This window comes from Anopheles aquasalis, chromosome 2 (genome assembly GCF_943734665.1).
Source record: "Anopheles aquasalis chromosome 2, idAnoAquaMG_Q_19, whole genome shotgun sequence".
Taxonomy (NCBI): Eukaryota; Metazoa; Arthropoda; class Insecta; order Diptera; family Culicidae; genus Anopheles; species Anopheles aquasalis.
In genome coordinates this window covers 78,683,147-78,703,146 of record NC_064877.1, presented here as the reverse complement: position 1 = coordinate 78,703,146, position 20,000 = coordinate 78,683,147, and the positions used below count along the sequence as shown (strand labels likewise).

Below are 20,000 nucleotides of genomic sequence, written 5' to 3'. Positions count from 1 at the left end.
AGTTCCAGCTTCTCGTTCAACCGGCGCCTCTCGGCCGCATATTCGTCCTCTTCTTCCTCTTCCATTTCGACCACTTCTTCTTCTTCTTGCACTTGGGTGCGATCCTGGGTGAGATCCGTGGCTATCAGTGTTTGATCCTGGAAGCTTACATCCTGGAGCATCGTTGTCCCAAGGTCGGCCATTAACCGATCCTCACTAACTGCAGGACGCAATGGTGCCGCGCAGAACGCCCCAGGATCCGAGCCGTGCATGGTGGAGTTGTGACGCTTTCCCTTCCCCTCATTGGTGCCACTGAAGTGCATCAAGTTCATCGAGTCGTCAAGGTGGAACGTCAAACGATTCGGTTTCTTCACCATCGTCATCGTCGTCGTGGGCATTCCTCCACCTTGTGTTTCTTCCTTCTCCTTGGACATCATCGTTTGAGGGAGAATGCTATCACCAGGAACGCGGAATGAATCACGCCGCGGTCCGCTATCAGCGAGCTCCTGTGTGATGTTGGGAATGCTTTGCGTGACGTTCACCAGCCGGTCGTGCACCATGGTCGAGTTAAAGTTGGATAGAACCCGAGGACGCACCGTAGGACCGTAATCTTCATCATCCGTCAGCAGCTCACCGGTGGAAGGGCGTCTGTGAAGCGCAATCGTTCGCGTCGCACCAAGCACCGGTGAATCGATGCTACCGGAACTCTCGCGCCGAAAGGTAAGCCCCATGCCCTCTACCGCTGGCTGATAGGTTTGGGTCGAGTTCATGATGGGCCGCGCGTACTCCAGCGGTGACGGAGCACTGGCCAAGGATTCGCGCGATGACTTCAGGAAGGTGGCACTTCGACGGATTTCGTACGTTACGTTGCCATCGCGCTGCAATGTGACGGTGTACTCGTGAGGATTGTAACCTCCGGCCAAGTACGCTGGCTCTGCCAGTGATTGCTGGAACGTCGCGATTGATTGTGCCGGTGCTGACGGTGGTGGAACCGTGGCCAGAGGAGGATCAAGCAAATTGTCGGTACTGTGTGCTCCGACCAGCTCGAGCGATTCATCTACCAACATCTGAGCATCACTGTCCGCTGCTATGCCATCGATGGCAGTGGCCGCAACACCAACCATGGTCGTTTCTGCCAGCTCCTCTTCATCGGCATCATCATTTTCAACTTCTTCTGGCCGCATTGTCCGCTCATCGCGATCCTCATCATCACTCGGTAGACCAAACTCGCGCTGGCACAGCTTAATGTCTTCCAGCCGCTCCGTGGAAACACCACCGTCGATCTGAGGGTTACTGGCGGGCGTTGTCGTCACGAGATCTAGCTTCCGCAGGAATGGTACTCCCGGAGTCACTCCCACGGATACCCGTGGTTCTGGTGCTGGTGTTGATGTGGTCAGCACCGGGATCGGGGTCAGTTCAGTGCTCAAGTGCGACAATCTGTCGCCGGAGTATGAACGAGCGATGGCTCCGGAACGGCTTGGTGGTCGGAGGAAGCTGATCGGTGTCGCTGGGATCGGTCGCTTCGGAGGGAGCCGTGAAACGCTGCCCGACGGTAACCGGAAAGTGCCCGGCACCGGGATCCGACTGCTGACGCTGTCGAAGCGTGGAATGCGCGATTGGGCCGAATCCTGCAAGAAGAGTGGAAGGCAACGAATAGGTTTTAGTACAAATGCAATTAGCGAAGGAAAAGGTGACGGAGCGAGTGAGGAAACCCTAGCAACCACGTTTGTGGCCACCGTTTTGAAGTCACGTTTAGGGGAAAGGTGACAATGTACTGCGGCATTTTACAATGTTTCAACAGACAAGAGGATACATTTCAGCAGAGTCTAAAAAGTTGAAAGCTATTTCTTAAAAGCTTCCAAACTCCAAATGATAATCTTTTTTCAGTGTTCTTTTCTGTCTGTTGGTTTATGTTGTGGTACATTACATTTGAACCATAATGATAGTAAATTAATGCTTCAAGAAAGTGATTTTGAAAGACAGTAAAATGCGAAATGAATAATCGTCGCTCAATCGACCTGGTACGTGAGTTTATCTTTCAGCAACTACAACAACACTTTTGTCATAAAACTCATTCTAGCGAATCTAGTGCCAGAGAAAAAAATTTAGTTTTCCATGGATGCCTTGTACGGATTTCATTTGCATTTTAAACTTATGCAGAAGTTTAAAATATGTTTTTTCACTACTACGACCCATAAAACGCATCCATCCATTGCATCGACGCATTACATCGGAAGGGAAATATGAAAAAAATGACAGCGCTAGCAGAAATTTACGATTTCTACCTTACTCTACTATCACCACAAAAACACATCTCGCGCGCAGTTGAAGGAGGAAGCGATTAATTACAAAAACATGAGAATGCGTGGAATCCACAATTGGCCACAACCCACAAATCGTTGGATCATCGTTTTGTGTAATTCGTCGAACCAAAACGATCCGACATCGTAACAGCGAGCGCTTGGAGGCTTACAGCATTATTTGTATTCCTGCATCACTGTATCCAAAGAACCAAGCAAGAGTTTTCTACCACAGGGACCACACTCGTGTTGTTTTAGCAACACGAACACGCTACACTCAACCGTGACTATACCGTGGCTCATCACCAGCCACTGGTGGCCATCGGATAATTTATGCGTTATGAAGCTCAAACGGGAGCGACACAAAGCACACATTCCGTTGTTAAATCTCGTCACGGAGCGCACTTACTCAGACACGTCTTATCAAGCCCGACATGAGCCAAGCTGTGCTTCCGTCCAACGCTACCGAGCCGGCAAGTGAAACTTATTTATGCTAATTAGTGTCATAGATGCGTCGCTATGAAAGATGATACCCTAAGCGTCCCTTTTGCCCTTTCACGGGCCCTTCTATGCATCAACTTAAATTCAATTATGGCGATCACGGCTTTCACTTCCAGGATGCCTGCAAAGGGCCTATTAAATGGAAAAGGCTGTGAAGATTTAAGTTTAAAATAGCAGTTACTTTCAGCAGCTTCTCTTTAAAATCAAAGGTAGTTCTTTACCAAGAATATTCCATTGCGGTATCGGATCATTAACTTTACTGGGAACTGCATGAAAAACCAACTTCCGTCCGTTCAAAATGCGGACTTCCGAACACCAACTTTTCGACTCTGTTTTCCATTACGAGATACAAGATGATAGCAAGGGAGAAGAAACACAACTTCCGCCCGTCTGCAACTCGGGGCCTGCGAAAGGAAAATCCTTCATGGACAATAAATTTGTAGAACATCATTCATTAGTCGTGGACCTTGTCGCTAGACTACATAACTTTCTCCCTGTAACATCTGCCACCGATGGAACATGAATAGCATATTCAGGGTTTATTTTCGGCATTTTAACGTATCTGTTAAGAATCTCGTCATCCGTTTTAAAGCACTACGAGGCAGCGCAGTAGAGTGCTACAACATTTAGCACTATGTTGCCACTATGAATCAAATTGTTTTGGCAACATTCAACAAAACTTGAAACTCCATTGTACCGGGAAAGGTACCAAACGAGGTTCGATTGCAAATAAAATAAACGTTTACCATGCTCTCGACGGTGTGTTCTGTTCGCGAGGATAAATATTTACCAACACTAATGGTGCGCGCGCTGCATGTTGCCAAAAGCACAAAGAGCAATTGTTTGCATTTCAGCTTCGTTTGTCCCCAGCAAAAATCAGAACAATTTATTACGTTCAGTATCTGATTCCATTTCAAATGATCTGTGCACTTTTGGAAGAAGCTTTTTGAAACAAAACCAATTTCAATTTCATATTTATTGCACTAGCACAAGCAGAAACGTAACAACATACAGCGAGACTCGAAAAGCTCTATGAAAAGACAACGATCGATTGTGATGTGTGGGTCTGCTCGTGGGAGTTGCCATCGATATTCGGTAATGGATCAGTTGCTCAATCACTACATTACGCGGCGTTGTTGGATACCTCATCGGATGATAAAAGCATCAAACCGAAAACGATTATTGCGTTAATGGTCACCGAAGTTTTTCTCGAATGGCCAGTGTTTTATGATGTTTTTTTATGGGTTTTGAATCCCATGATTTATCTGTTAGTGGGTCAGCAGTACATTGATCGTTACGGTTTCACGGAATGGTCGCCGGAAATTCATCGCAAGATTAAACCAAAACTCATGAAATCTTTCAAAATTAAAGCTTTAATCACATTTTCCAACTATAAATCTAGACGATAATGCATGTTACGTCGCTTGATGAACAGTGAGCGCAGCATGAGCGAACAGCGGAAAACAATTAGAGCAACAACTCTCCCCAGCCACCTGACACAACAGACGCACATTATCACAACCGAGAGTGCTATCCTGCTGACGAGATGCCGCTTATCCGGTCGCTAGAGAAGTGGCCGAGTACACCCACACATGCTGTGAGGCAAGTGCAACCAGCACCATTATTACACGCCGCCTTGTGCCCGTCTGCAACGATGCATTTTTCATTGCCGTGCAGTGCAAAATGGAGGTCCTCGAGCTAGCGCCACTGTACACAAAGCCGCAGGGATTGCAGAGTCGCAAAAGTGCTCCGTATGTTACATAATGCGAATGCTGGCCCGGATGGCAAAGAAATCAGAACCAAGCGCCAGGGACACACCATGTGTGCGAACGTATCATATTTGAAGCACTTCAGTGCGGTGCCATAGGAGCTGGTTGGATTGGTTGAAGCGTGAAAGGAGTTGGCGCCAAGATTCTTCGAATCTTTTCGTAACATAATACTGTCCCTGAAGGAGCTGAAACCATCGGGTCGGTATGCGGTTGTCTGGGCGATGAGTTGAACCATCATTCCAGTGTTTGCAGCGGGCAGACAGCCGGAAGTGTAGTTCTGCTTTGTGCATCCGTTCTGGAAGTGATCGGTTAGTGTTTTTGCAGCAGCTGCAATGCCTTCGCTTCAGATGCGATATAAAGTACTAAAGTATATGTAAAAACATGTGAATAATATGTTCGGTATATTGTACATAAGTCACAATTATAATTAACAATGCACGTGCGCTACAAGAACTGCATGGTAAACTCCATTTCACTACATTTCCAGGCAACTCATTTTCACGACAATCGCATTTTCTGCTCCACCGGGAAGCTCCAACAAATGCACGGTGCCATTTGAATTTGATAAGATTAACGAATTTAACGATCGAAACACGAACACAAAAATAAGGAAAAGGTCACCAACAGCACAAATTGCCAACACACAGTTAAGTCTCTTTCGTGGTCGGGGTCGGGCGCCATTCTGTCACGGAAAAGCTTTTATAATTTTATCACCATTTTCCCCATCCGCGGTTTCCCTACCGCAACGGACACGTGTACGAGTGATAACTCCACTCGGTGAAGGCACCAGTAATCTCAACACTAAACGGCTCAAACCCAAGAGAGTGGGCGGCGGAAAAGCCATTTCATTTTTGTGCGATGACATCACAACTAGCAACAACAGGTCCGGCCAAGGGCTCGGGAAAGTGAAGAATCTGGAAAGAATAGCACCAGAGTGAGTGAGGGTGGACGCATGCGCCGATTCAAGGGATCCAAATCCAAAGCATACATTTAACGCAAAGCAGTGTCCCGGACAGGGTGGCTGTTGAAGGCGGCATCATTGAGTGATGTCAACCGCACGCGGCGCGTTGGAAAAGGCCAGACAGAGCGGGAAGAAAACTACGAGTTCAATGACTGATTGATTGTTGGTCAACAGCTTTTAACGCCGACGCTTTGTAGAACGATACCGACAGTGCCACAGCCTAAAACGGTTTTCCTACATCATTGGTAAAATGTGAATAATTTTCCTGAATTCATGTTCTCACCAAATAAATAAAAAATCGTTTGTCCTTTCTCGACAAATTTGGTCCTTCCACGCACAAATCCGCACACGCGCGATACACTTTTTGGCCATCCCGTGTTTACTTATGCTGTTTAAATAACTCAAACCTAGAACGTGCCGTATCGCCATAATCTACTAATATGCTAACAGTACCATCTTCTACCGGCGTACGTTCAATGCGAGAAAAAGAGAAACTCGATTCGCTGTTGAATCAGCAGTCTGGGGCATAAAGCAGTGGACCAACATTGTAAGCAACACGATGGCGCAGCTGCATGATTATCGTAAAACATTCTACAGTGAATGAAGTAATGGTCTAATCAGTTTATTCAAACAGAAGCATTATTTGACGCTTCTTTCGATTCAAACATGCACTGATGTGGATGCAAATTCAACTCAAGAGGCGCAAGATAAAAAAGAGTGCAACTGGTTTATCATAAAACCTCCTACAGTGTTAATCCTAATTGTAAAGTGTACCACCCGCAGCTAATCAAGTTCTTTTAACTATGTTTTATTAATTAACAAGGTAAGTATTTTGATTTTTTTGTGCACTGCATACGACACTATTTTAATTTTTGTTTTAATGAAATAAAAGATCAGGAGAGACCATACTATACAATATACAGATATGGATGTACTATCTAGAAGAATGCTCTACAATGTTGGTAGCGATAGCATATAAAAAATCGTACTATGTTGAATAAATGAAAGAGGAAATTATACACACAGATAACATGAATTCCTTCTGCTAGCTTTCAGCGTCGCTACAACCATTTGTAATTTAAGATAGCACTGCATGCTTTAGTCAGTTGAAGAAGCTTTACCGAAGCGGTCATACTTTTCGTTGGCAAAAATGTTACCCAAGATACTCTTTGTTACGTTAGTCCTGTGAGTTTTATGTGACGTGAATTCCCTTTAGCGCGCCCAATTCAATCTGTTTGTTTGGTTTTTCCGCCGCACAGATGCACGAGATGTTTCACACCGGAGGCAACTTCTTCAGCAAGATACTATTGTGAACAATTGGATGCGATGGAGTATTACTTTGTTAATGTTTGGACAGATCAATTTGCGAATTATGACTTCTCGTGTGATTACGCGCATTACTACGATAATGCTAAAATTAGTTTTTTCTCTTCTAAAATGAGTGAAATTCCACATAAATTATTCGAAATGTATGACAACATAGATAAACTTTCTCTCGTAGATTGTGGCATTGAACAAGTTTCACGCAGAAGCCTAAACGAGGCAGCACGATTGACAGATCTAGATCTGTCTCGCAATAAAATTACGGAGCTACGAAATTATGCCTTTGAGGGTGCCAGTAAACTACAAACGCTCAACCTTACCGCAAATAACATCAGCGTCATTGAAGATAAGTCTTTTAACTCCGTGAGAGCATTGCGAGTATTACTGTTGGGTGGCAATAGCTTAAAATCCTTCAGTGCGGCAGTGATAGTGGAACTAACAGCACTCGAAGCAATCGTTCTTGCCAACAACCAGCTGCAGGAACTTGAGAATAGACTGTTTGCTAGAAACGAAGCCCTCAAAATCGTTCATATACAAAACAATTCTCTCACCAAATTTGCCGAAGAAACATTTTGCAACCCAAAAGAGTGTAATGATTTAAATTTAGATGAGCTTGTGTTGAACAACAACAATATAAAGGAGCTCAGCCTTCCAAATATTAAAGTAACAATTCTAAGAGTGAAGAACAACCTGCTGAATCAACTTCATATATCGACGACGGTAAAGGAACTCAGTTGCTCGCATAACAAAATTTCAGAAATAGTAATGGCCAACGCTTCAGAGTCAATGCTAGCTCTTCTGGACATAACAAACAATTCGGTATCTTCTCTCGAATTCATTGCTCAGTTTCGCCATTTGCATACATTATATCTTGGTCTCAATCCAGTGAATTCACTAAATGTGACTAGTTTTGCATCTTTATCCCAGTTAAAAACTCTTGGTTTGCAAGAGACCAACATTTCAAACTTGCGCCATGGCATATTCGGCCATCAGGAGCAGCTGGAATGGCTTGATCTTTCCTTCAATAGCTTAGACCATGTAGATATGCTCATGCTAGCTTCTTGTGCCCAATTGAATACCATTTATCTCGATGGTAATCGCCTAAAATCAATTGACTACGAACAGATGAAAACCTATTTCCCGCAGCTGAAGCTGCTCGGTATCGCCGGTAATGATTGGAATTGCACGTATCTTGCTAAATTTGTGCGCTACTGTTCCACCCAATCTATTGAATTACACAAACCACACACCTCCGTGTCCCCACGTGATCAACCCAGCGTAAAAGGCATTTACTGCCTGGACGATAAGCATACGACCCACAATTGGACCGCTACGATACAGGAGCTTCACAGTGCGTACAACGAGAGTGGTAGATCGGACGATGCCGCTCTAACAGAACTGTTCCAGAGCATAATGGCGGATGTGAAACGCTACGGAGATGATCACTCGAGAACAATCAACCAAACCTCCCGTCTCGAGGCAGCATTGTTTGATTTGACGAAACAACAATTTCTGCTGCAAAAAGATGTGAATACGATTCGCGAAACCCTGCTCAAGATGGAGCTCTCGCAGCTGTCCAATCGTACCAACGATTCTTCCTACAGCAGCGAAGATCTGAAGCGCATGATAGAGACCGTCAACAATTTGACGCTCGATAAGCAGGAGCTCAGTGCGAAAAAGTTAGAGTTCAGCATCTACGAGCAGTCGTTCAAAGTGGATAAGGCGCTCGAGATGGCGAAGGAGATCGGCGCGAAGCTCACGATACTGGACAAACGGATGGAACAGTGGATTGCTAATATTATCAACTCGGAAGGGGCCGGTTTCTATGCAAAGCCGTTGATGCAGGCTCAGCGTTTGTCTGATGATAGCATAAAGGATGCACAAGGGCATGGCAGTAACAGTAGCGTAATGGCAGCAGTTCTATTCATGACGGGCCTGAATCTGACCCTTATTGTTGGTTTCTTAGGTTACTTGATCTATCGTAACAGAAGTCGTTCGCTCTTCACAAAACATAGACGCAATGTTCGCGAAGGCTGCAGTATGACAACAATCATGGATGATCAAATATGAACTTAGCTTCAATAACTTTATCACGAAATATACACAATCTGTAACCATTTCACGATTTCGTTATTCAAATATTCCGACCGAACAATGGAGTTTCTGTGCAATACAAAAAGGAAAAGACAACTTATTTTCCATTTACAGTGGTTTCTGCGGTTTGCAGGTCTAACCCAAGGGTTTTTCATTTGGTTCAAACCACAACCAGCTACCACAACACAACATGAGTTGATATTTACTTTCAAGGGTCCATTCGTCCTTCAAACTCCAATTAGTAATGCTCTCGATCGATAACCGTCTCTTGCTCAGCAAAATTATGTCCACTTTGCCATCACTTGTCACACAAGAGGGTAAGAAGTAACATAACATTCCTTCTCATAATTTCGTTCCATCGTTGAAGTATCCGAGAATCTCTCTCTCGAAGCTATGCAGCGTTCAAGAATGGTTATAGAGCATGAAATGAAAACAGTGCCCGCTATCGCTGCTACCAGCTTTTAACCCAAAAAGGATGATAATGTGAGACCTTAACCCTCCTTACAATCAGCATAAAGTCTCGAGGTCGATCCCAGCTTGATGTGCATACTGAACTTCCCCTAAAAAGAGCTTCCATTCGGATGCAAATTGGACCCCCCCGGGGGACCTTCCCCACCGGTGAACTGTGCTATAACAATGATGTGATCATAGCGTGGGGCAGGGCCACCGGTTCCGGCTCCGGCTCCTTCTCCGGCTAATGCTTCATACGCGATGCAAATTTGCATCCATTTTACATGCCAGCACAATCCAGGAAGCCGGCATTCTTCTCTAGGACCATCTAAAGGATTATCATTTGCTTCGTTTCAGCGGTGTAGAGTGCCGGTACCTCCTACTCCACCACTGGTCCATAGTTTGCTGCTGTTGCTGCTCATTCGATAGTGCCAGAGGCGAGCTATCGTACAGTAGAACATCCAGCACTGTCCATTTGAGGTTCTGTGCCATATAATGGACCAGGTCCCTTAAGGTCGGCCGAAAAGGACCAACCAAATGTTTTGCTTGATGTTGATGTTCAAAACGATGTAAAGAAGAATTGTTAAGCAAATGAATGTTTCATTTTGATTTTTCGAAGATCAGGTTTCACATAACTCCTACGTATCGTAGATGTGTTTTGGCAAAAGAAAAGTTTAAAAACCGGTAAGGAATAACATTTTAAGTAAAACCATAAACATCACCAGCACACTGCTGTGCTGCTTCCCAATGCCATAACGAATAAGAAACTCACAAGTCCTTCTCATACGAGTAACCTTCCTGGGCCACCTGTTCGCGTATGCTCTCACCTGCAAAGCGAGAAAAGAAGATACAAAACTCATGAATAACATTGCCTTATTATGCTTCTCAACAGAGAGACAAACACACGCGCACGGGCGCGCCCTCCAACTCTTGAAACATGAAACCCGATCGGTGACAAACCGATTATGTGCCGACGCTTAATCACCAGTCCCAATGCTCGCACCCGTGCATGAGGAGTTTGTTTAGCATATTTTCAAAATAAAGCATCAACCAACACCATGCAATGGACACTGTGAGCGTGGTAAGATGGTAGCACCACCAGCTATCGTCCAGTGACGTCCACGTCGTCGTCGTCGTTGACCTTGAATCGAAAGACTCAAGAGAGAGAGAGATTCCTCATGCTGTGCGTTCGTCAGGCGCGTCGTGTAACGTCGTGCCGTGTCTCATCAGGGGTCTTCACGCTCGCTCGGTGGATAGCTTGATGGCTTCATTGCTTCATGTTTCACCCCTCGGTCACCCCTTTCATTGCCACGTTTTTCGTGTTTTTCCTCCACGCCGGTGAGCGCGTGGGTGAGCATCCCAGCAAAACGCCCACGACGATTGCGTGTCCCTCGCTTCTGTCTGGCCGGTTGCTTATGCTCAATGTGCCAAGACGAATCATGCCGAAAGGTCTCGTCTTTGGGACATCTTAGAAAGGTGACAGAAGTAGATCACGAAGCAGTTCTTTTACTTAAAGAGATACCGGGAAGGGCTTTCTAGACCTGTTGTTTCATAGTATTCCATCGATACTACGAAGCCACCAATTCTTGTCAGCAAATTTCCATGAAATTCCCCAAAACAAAGACCTCAAGACTCAGCGAAAGTCTTGTCGATAAGATATGCGACTGTGAAGCAAAGGTCACGAGCCCGCTTTTCGCTCTCTTTCCACATCACACGCGACAATTGCAGCACCCCCAACGTTCATGCTGCTCCATATCTTAAGCCCGGGTCACAATAATTGAGCCGCAACGATTGCTGGGAGCTCAAATCACAACCGATGGGAGACCGTTGCCATTTTAAATCCAACTTTAGACGCAATAAAACTTTACGAGATCATCATAAAACCGTAACAGCATCACCGACAGCGACGATGTCACACCACCAACGTGCAGCACGAGCACGAGTTGCAAGCCCACTTTCCCCCGGCCTAGCGCATTGAATGCTGACATCTCGCATTCGCTGAGACAGATTTCGCATTCGCCAGGATGACGTTTTGATTGACACGGACACACAGACACCACGGGGTCACTGAATGGCGGGACATTTATGTTGGGGACCGGCTAACCCCAGCTGGTTGATCTGTGGGTTGCAGGCGCTCTATGATTATGCTACGGGGCGGGTGGTTTTGATCATCGCACCTCGACAGAAACACGACAAAGTGAACGCATTTTCGCCACCATTGAGGAAGGTGTATCGTTCGCTGTGGTTCATGTTGAAGCATTTTTCCACGTACTTCTCCCTTTCGACACGCGCCGACAGCAGTCCACTGTTGGTGATTGTCGGTTGGTTGGTGAAATTCCAACAGCACCAGCCTCGACGGTCACGCCGTGGGAGGCAACAATAGAGGCGGCTTTGCAAAGGTAATTCGACTGCGTGGCCGACATAAAACGTTTAATGTGCTGAGAAGAACACTTTGCTGCTTCACGATTACTTACTTTCAGGAGGCACATCTTCTTAACAGTAACGTTTGTCACAATAGCTTGAGAAGTGAATAAAATCAAGTGGTTAAAAGGTTCACCGTTTTCAGAAACAGGTGATTATTGGCTCCACCAACAGCAAACAGATCATGTAATTGCTTTGTTAATTCTGCGTAGACCTCGGTGGAAAATGCTGATTGCGAAGCTTTTAAATGGACTTCAAGTCAATTTTGAAACATTTTTCAATTTAGTTGCGAAAACACAAGCTTCTCACAATCCATTTCGTTGTTTACGATCGTTTTGCGTCTGTTCAAGTGGCCATGCATCACATTTATGGCGCATTGCAACCAAAACCTACGCTTTCAAGGGCACCATTCGGCGGCATCAGCTTACACCACACCTCAACGGCCGCTAACACTAATCCTGTTAGATTTCGACTCACAATTAGCTTGTTCCTCGAGAGACATCGACACCGAAAAGGCAGCACCCGAAGCATATAACTCAAACACCCCGTCCAAATCCACGCACCACAGTTAATGAACCTCCTGTCGGCGTCTTTCGACTTTCGCTGCTTTTCACGGTTGCCAACGCTTGGTTGAGTGCCGCGCCCGGGCGTCGTTAAAATCCAATCAACATACTAACCTCACCCGCGTAACCTCTAGGCCTGGGGATGTTGCTGACGACGGCCACCACGACGACGGTAACGGGAGCATCAAGTTTCGATCGAATCCGAGCCAACGGGGACAGTGACAGAGTGGTACGGCGCTCTTCCCACCGAGGTCTCCCTTTGTCTCTAATGCCACTAATCGAAAATTGAGGTATCGCACCGGCCTTTTTGGGGGAGGCCCTTCGCGGGCGATGTGGATCGATGCGCAATGGCACGCACTTGGCCGGAGGGCGCGTCGTGTACTTTCGAGAGCGCGCGCCCCAAACTCAAATGTCGGTCACTCTTCGTCGTCGTCGTCGATTCGAAATGCTTGATTGGCTTAGTTTGTTCATTGTGTTTTTGTGTGGCTTCGTGTTGCAGGCCACGAGGTAGTCGGCCACAACGCTGGAGCTTTGGCAAAATATTTGTTTTTTTTTTTTGCATAACCACATCACTCACATCGTTATTACTGCGTAGGAAATCACACAAGCCCACCAGGGGAGTATCACAGTTCACGCAACATATCACACCGGAGTGGGATTTCAAAGTTCAAAACCCCAAAAAAACCCGGCCCACGGATGCACCTTTTACTGGCACAGGTTCCACAACATTGAATTTCAAAAACTCGCTTCTTCTCACGATGCACCACCAGCGATTGTGCAGCGACTGCAGGTGCACCACGCAAACACTCGGTCTCGGTCTCGGTTTGGCCGACCAGTCCATCAGTCCGAGCGTACCAAAAACATGTTGACCGGTCCGACCGACTAGCCGACCGGCTATTTTAAGATGCGCCGACAGCACCATCTCCTCCTGTGACCGCTCACCGGCCTGGGCCGTATCGAGAGCGCAGTGCACCGGCTCTGGCTTCGGTAGTTCAATATCTCGGGAGCAGAAGCGGCGAGGAGTCCAAGACCACACCAGCATCGAGCAAACAAACAAACACGGTACGAACTTGTCTACCTTTTCGGATGCGTCTGGTTGCACGAAACCGATTTGTGTTTGAACGTGAGCCAGTTGCATCAGATGCACCTTCATGTTGGCAACGCCAGGTATCAGAAGCTGGGTGACCAGAGGCTGTGGCCAGAATCGTTTGCTTAGTATTACAATTAACTTATTTTCATGTTGTGGACCCACTACCAATACAGATGTCACGATGGTAGTGAAGGAAGAGAGTATGTTGCCTACAACCTGTTGAAATAGATTACTCCAAGTGCGGTATCCCCAAATTAAATCATAACCATAAAAGAACTCCTAATTAAACATAATTCAGAGAAGATCCATTAAACACGGTCCAATGCATTGATGTATCTGTCAAAGTGCTCCAAAGGGAGACGAGAATACTAATTGCTTCTTAAAAGTAAAGATTCTTAAGCAAAGATATAATATAAACTCACAATTCTGATGAAAATCGACCCAACTCATCGTTCGAGGTTTCTAGTTTCAAAGTCGTTTGCCGGCTTGAGTCAATCTACGGCAGAGAAAGTCCTTCAAACGATGACATCAGACGAATGCCCAACGAAATCGTTTCGCTATTCTTTTCCCATTTTTAAACGGTCATTATAACCCCGCAGCATAGCAGCATAACCATTTACTCGATTTTCCACTTTCCACGCGTTTTCGATGAAGCAATAAACGCCGTTTGAGCGCGACAGATCACCATCACGGACGTCCCCAACTCCCTCTCTTTTTGTCAGCTGGTCGAGGGACCGTTTGACAGATGAATGTCACGCCCGCGATGCGCCCTTCGTTTCTTATGCGCTACTGCTGGCCACCGAGGGTCAAAGCTAAGCCAGTCGCCACCCCATTATGCAATAACCAGCGGAGACAGTGAGCACCAGAACTCGGTCTCGGAGCAAGCCGACGGCCTCAAACCACAGAGCATAAACATTCTGTCTTGTGTCGGATGAGAAGATCGCGACATGGCCCCGTCGCACATGTTTTCCATTTTCCGTTCATCATCTAGAGCGCACGATAACTGGGTCATGGCAGGAATCGTTCCCAACCGAAAACTGAACCGGGCTGGTGGGTAGAAATTAAACATTCAGCATACCTCTGGCTGGCAGTCATTCGAATCGAAAAAGATGACAGTCTGCTGAACCGGCCGCTCGGTGGCCCTTCCGAGACGATTTAAATATAGGATCACCTTCTCTTGCATTGGTGAATAATGAAATCGTTCGAGTGCCGCAACATTTTCCAGAGAAAGTGTTTTAATTGTTAAGTAGCTAGTTATTATTAACATCGGCTATTTAGCGAAGACTAACTCAGCATCCAGTAGATCCAATTTTATCTTCAACACAACTTTGCGCTCTAAAGCACATTATCTGCTGCCACTAATTGCAGCTGCAGTACGAAGCGGAAATAGTGATGCACTTGTTGTTCTTGCCAGACCAGATCGTTCCTAACTCTGTTACCAAGAGATAGGTGATAGGGCAGAGTGTGTGATGTGAGTCACTACTCCGTAGGCGGCAATTTATGGCCAGATGAGACAAGGATAAGTAGTTTTATGTGACTAATGTGTCGCTCTCTCTGAGTCTCGTTGGTGAATTCGAGCAAAAACTACAACGAGAAATGCAATTAAAAATAAGAAACGCACAATGCTAAATAGACAAAGCGAAGCAGTGCAGATGGAGAACGATGAGACCCGAAAGCCCTAATTGCGTTCACTTTAAATTTCACTCAATTAAACAATTTAGCGCAGTTCCGCATCTCCTCAATACAAGGCATCCTCTGTAATGTCGCTTCAGGCATTTGCAACGCGCTCAGTGCTCGGTTTGGCTCGGTTGGTAAACTTTTTCTGACTACTTCTTCCGCTTCAGTCGTTCTGTAGAGTCCGCTTGGCGGCAATTGTTCTAATGACGATGGCTGGTTGCCTTGCAGCGCAAAGTGCTTCCGTCACCATGCCACTGGATGCATTTTACAGGTGCATCCATCGCTGCTAGTGAAATGCAATCGTGCTTGCGTGTTTTTGGTAATTTAAATGTTCACTTTTTACGCTGAATTGCAGACTGGAGAACACTGGTGCAACTGTAGAATAGGAATAAATTCAATTAGAAGCAGAACTAGTGGGACCAATCTGATGATATCGTAGAGCGACACTACTTGTTGCAGTTTGTATTTGCATGTTTAATTCACCTTTTTAGTAATTTATTTTTAGAATATCCCAAATTTATTTGTTTGTAGAACCAAGTTCAACAGCATACAAAATGCTAAAGAAAATATATAACTTATGTTGCCAACTCTTGTATTGATTACAAATATTTGAAAAAAGGAATTACTATCACACCATCCAAGGTTAATGTTCTGGCAAATATGTTCTCCCTAGCATCTTGTTACCAGCATACGTCGCATTACACAACACTGCATCGTGGCTCACATGAGCAGCAATAATCCAACCGCAAACAGCACTGCACGCGCTCAGCTAATAGCCATCGTAAGCCGTACGAACCGCGTAACCGGAACAAGAGGCGACACCACGGATGAAAATCAATATCATGCGCCCGGCTGGACTCAATATGGCGGTCGGTGGCGAAAATTGTCACATTGCACATTCGCCGCGTGACATTCGTGAGCTTCTTCGAGCCACCGATAGCGCTTCAGCCAGCTAGCGACCCCGTCGGTAAAGAGCGAAAAGAATGAATCATCCCCCCGGCAGCATTCCGCCGGCGCAGTGCCTCTATTCTCTGGTAGATAGCACAGCAGCTGTCTTCCTCTCGACTAATGGTTTGTGCCACAGTCCGTGCGTTCTTCTGCACCGAAAGGGTTTGCTTCATCGTTATCTTTCCAGTGCATCTTCCCTTGGTCGCTGGAGGCAGATCAAGATCGTTCGCGAATGGTACATCTAAATGGCCCCTTTTTTCTGTCCCTTCAACATGAGCCGGCATTCTCGTGGCGCACGGCACAGTGACTCCACCAATTGGCGCTACTTTATGCACTACAATTGCTGCTCCGTGCGCATCGTTTGTTTTGCAACACCGAAAGAGCCCGTGGTGCACAGTAAGTGAGTGCAAAAACCGGCTGCAACAACAACACCAGCAGCATCAGTAGCTACGGCACGGAATGACAACATAAGGGTGTGCTTGCTGCGCTGGTAGATAAGATCAACAGGCAGGGAGTGATTTAGAGAGAGAGAGAGCGCGCGAGCGAGCGGCAAAGTATCTCAAACTGTCTATGGCGCCTCGTTAAGAGGGGGCTAAACGAGCCCCAACTCAAGCCCCGAACAGAGCACCAGACTTTGCGCACCCAAAATGGCAAAAGTTTTCCATCTAACGTCGCACCAAAGTACAGAGACAACGCCCCGTTCCGAGGCTACTGATAGCGCTGGTAAGGGAAACTTTTATATCCAGCCAGCAACGATCGGTGCTGGGATAAGTTATGATAACTAATTAAATTACCGTGCCCAAACATTGCACTCCGGGTGGACTGGACAAGAAGTCCATCGCATAAATCTTTCCCAGCTGATGTTGAAGTTGGAGACAAAATTGCAATCTACCTACATCAACCAACAACCTCTCCCTCCGGTGAGCTAAATCTCTCCCCAGCAGTTCACTTTCAACCGCAGGGGACTTTAAGAAAATCAATGAGCCAGTAAGGAACCATTAGCTGCACTTTTAGCAAACCAGCAGCACCAGCAACACACCCGCGACCTTCGCTTATCGATCCGTGTTTCACAATCCACGACCAATTTGCTGCTCGCTCGCACTTTATTCTCGACACGTACGCTCCCGTCCATATGCACATTCTCACGGTGGTATCGTGTGCGCGGAATAATCCATTGCTCCACGAATGTGCAAACTTTCACCCACGGCTCTGGGCCTGTTCTTCTCTGTATCTCTGTTCTAGTATTCAGTAGAGGATAATGCTATAAAGCATATACACATTCTGCACCCACCCCGGGGACTGGTGGAACAATTTATTGGAAAACTTTAGTTCGGAAAACTAAACGTCGCCAGCAGTAGCAGTTCCAGGGCCACGGCATAAACGACGTAACCTTTAGCGTCGGACACCGGAAGCTCCATGCGGGGGTGAAGGTGGCGTGCTGTCCATTGGCAGGATCCCAAGGCACTTAATTAAAAATGTTCAGTATGTGTGAAGTTGCTGGCTTCTTCCGCCTCCAGAGTGTCCTCTGTTTCCGGTGGTCCCCCCGGGGGGAATCCCTTGAAAGGTTCATTGGTAGGCCAGCATCGTGTCGGTGTCGCATCGTGTACGAGTAGAGGTCGACGAGCTACGGAGCACGAGCTGGTAGCATGCTACGGGTTAGTCATACGCCACCTCTTAGGACCCCCTAGGAGGATAAAATGAGGGGGGAAATTCCTGCAGACATTAGCCTACAAAAGGCGCCAAAGCGAGGTTGAGGTCCCTTACAAGTAAGTGACCGCGTTGCGTGCAGCTAAGGACGTTTCGAGGCAGTGCTGCAAACTGGAGCACCAGCATCGAGGGTGTTTCTAAGCAGCTGTTCTTCACGTTGCTTCACGTCTAGGAGACCTCATTACAATACGAAGTCATTGGTCAGACACGTCGGTCAGTGACTCAAGATTGGTGTCGACAGCAGGCCGGGGTCTCCCCCACATTGGCCACGAACAAAATGGAGGCTAATGAGGGCCGCGAGAAGGCAGAGGAACGCTTTTCACTTTAATCGATCGACTGCGACTGGTCGCCTGGTTTACTTTGCGTTTGACCTCTAGTCCACCCAAAAATATCCAAAATATGGACACAAACAAATGGAGCATTAATAAATCGGATTAGAAACTTGGAGACATTACCGGTACAACTTCCGCTCCTAATTCCTCCGCGGACGACATAAGTTCATTAGAAAATCTATTCACGCAACACAGTAATCGACATAAAACTATCCCCAAGGCGGACCAACTCTCTCCCATGGAACCCTAGAACATCGTCCAGATAGTCTTTTCCTTCTCCCAGCTCTCTCGCTCGCTCTCGCTCGGGTGGGGGGGGATCAAGCCTTCAACACCTACTTCTGGTCGCCATTACGAGGCGTTCGTAACCGTACGAACGAACCGAACCATAAAATCGACAGCCATTTCATTCCACCAGCGCCTATCTTATGGCATCGTTTACCGGAATCGATATGAGATTTGCCGGAAATAGTTTCTTCTTGCCGGAGGAGCCTGCAAAGGCATGTCTGTGCGCCTGTAGGGACACTGCCACCATCGGCGGCAGCTCGCTTGAACACACTAAGAACGGCTGGTGATGGAGGAGAAAAATGAATTTTTAATCATATTGACAGCAGAGTCCACAGCACCGGCCTGGCCTAGCAGCTGGCCGTGCGAGGTGCCATAGACCGAACCGTACATGAACGGAACCGAGAGGCTTTCTAGGATAAATGTAGGACGGTCTGGCGGCGGCGGTTTGCCACCACCACCAGACCTCGACTGGCGCGCAATGGAATATATTGATTTTCCGGCGCGACATCCGCTCTGGGCGCTGGTTCGGTTTGCTTGTGTGCTTGTGTGGGGTGTGTGGTGGCCATTTCCACGATTTTTCCTTGCCACCATTGTATTCGGAAAGCCCTCGGAGTCCGCCATATCTAGGACAGTTGAGGGGTTCGTTTGGTTGCGACTCGCCCGTTCCGTTGCCAGGGGCAATTGATTGAATGAACGCCAAACGAGAGCGCGGATTGGTGGATTGGTGCGGTGGAATGCAATTGGATCCGTCGTCCCCAGAGACCGGGACCGAATGCACCGCGTTTTTGGAGTGTTGAATAAATAAAAGCTGGCATCGCGAGCGAGAGCCAAATGATGATGATGATGATGTGTGTGCGGACTACTGACAGTCAGATGGGTCATTGCGTGCACCGGGCACATCGCGGAAGTCGATCCGGGAATAACAGAGGACCACACCAAGCCCATAAAGTGCATTGGAATTCATCGTGCAGAAGGGGGTGGTCCGATTGGCTCCGCATCGACCAATCCATCACTAGTGGGGTGTTGTAGAGCTGCCATCAATCCGAACACTTCCCATTCGCGTCGAGGTGCTTGAAACCATTGTGCAGTGCAGCGTTATGACGTACCGACGCGTATTCGTCATAATAACAGCTAGTGTTTGCAATCATAACGCATAGCCAAGTCCAGGTCATTAGTAGTTTCGTGCTACTCGTTTTTTCAGTAACAGACAAGTCGAGACAATGATTAATGGATATTTCCAGTGCCATTTCGAAATAACCCAGTCCAAAAAAATGAAAACACACTGAAATGGAGCACTATAACATGGAAAATCCAATTATCGAGAAACATGAAATGAGAAGATATGATCTCCTAATGGCAGGCAATCCCTAAAGGATATTGATAGTTGTGTGTCCCACAGGAGATTAATGTACACTTTTGACCTCGCCTCCCCTTGATAATGATTCGCCTTTGCCCTCGTTACTCTCGTTATCTTTTGATGAATCAAGAAGCAAACGGTACGAGAGACGATTTTCCCAGAAATCCAGAACCAGAAAAAGTGCTTTGAACGGATTTTTATCCCTTTCGAACATCCGCACCATCCCTTGAGCTGCTGTAATTT

The 20,000-nt window shown here is 46.7% G+C and overlaps 2 protein-coding genes across 6 annotated transcripts in view; one reads left to right on the top strand and one right to left on the bottom strand.

Moving 5' to 3' along the window:
* The window catches only part of LOC126572197 (uncharacterized), a 107,599-nt gene that overhangs the window by 73,686 nt on the left and 13,913 nt on the right, over positions 1-20,000 (bottom strand). For all 5 annotated transcript variants that reach the window (XM_050231308.1, XM_050231309.1, XM_050231310.1 and 2 more), the window contains exon 3: positions 1-1,607. This exon is cut by the window's left edge and continues 2,646 nt beyond it. In XM_050231308.1, coding sequence (XP_050087265.1) covers positions 1-1,607 — 1,607 coding nt within the window. The remainder of the gene's footprint in view (positions 1,608-20,000) is intronic.
* On the top strand, positions 6,627-8,930 carry LOC126572199 (leucine-rich repeat-containing G-protein coupled receptor 5-like). The gene is made up of 2 exons (XM_050231312.1): positions 6,627-6,695; positions 6,770-8,930. Exons 1-2 carry the CDS (start codon positions 6,661-6,663, stop codon positions 8,901-8,903), a joined length of 2,169 nt encoding a protein of 722 aa, XP_050087269.1. The 5' UTR covers positions 6,627-6,660; the 3' UTR covers positions 8,904-8,930.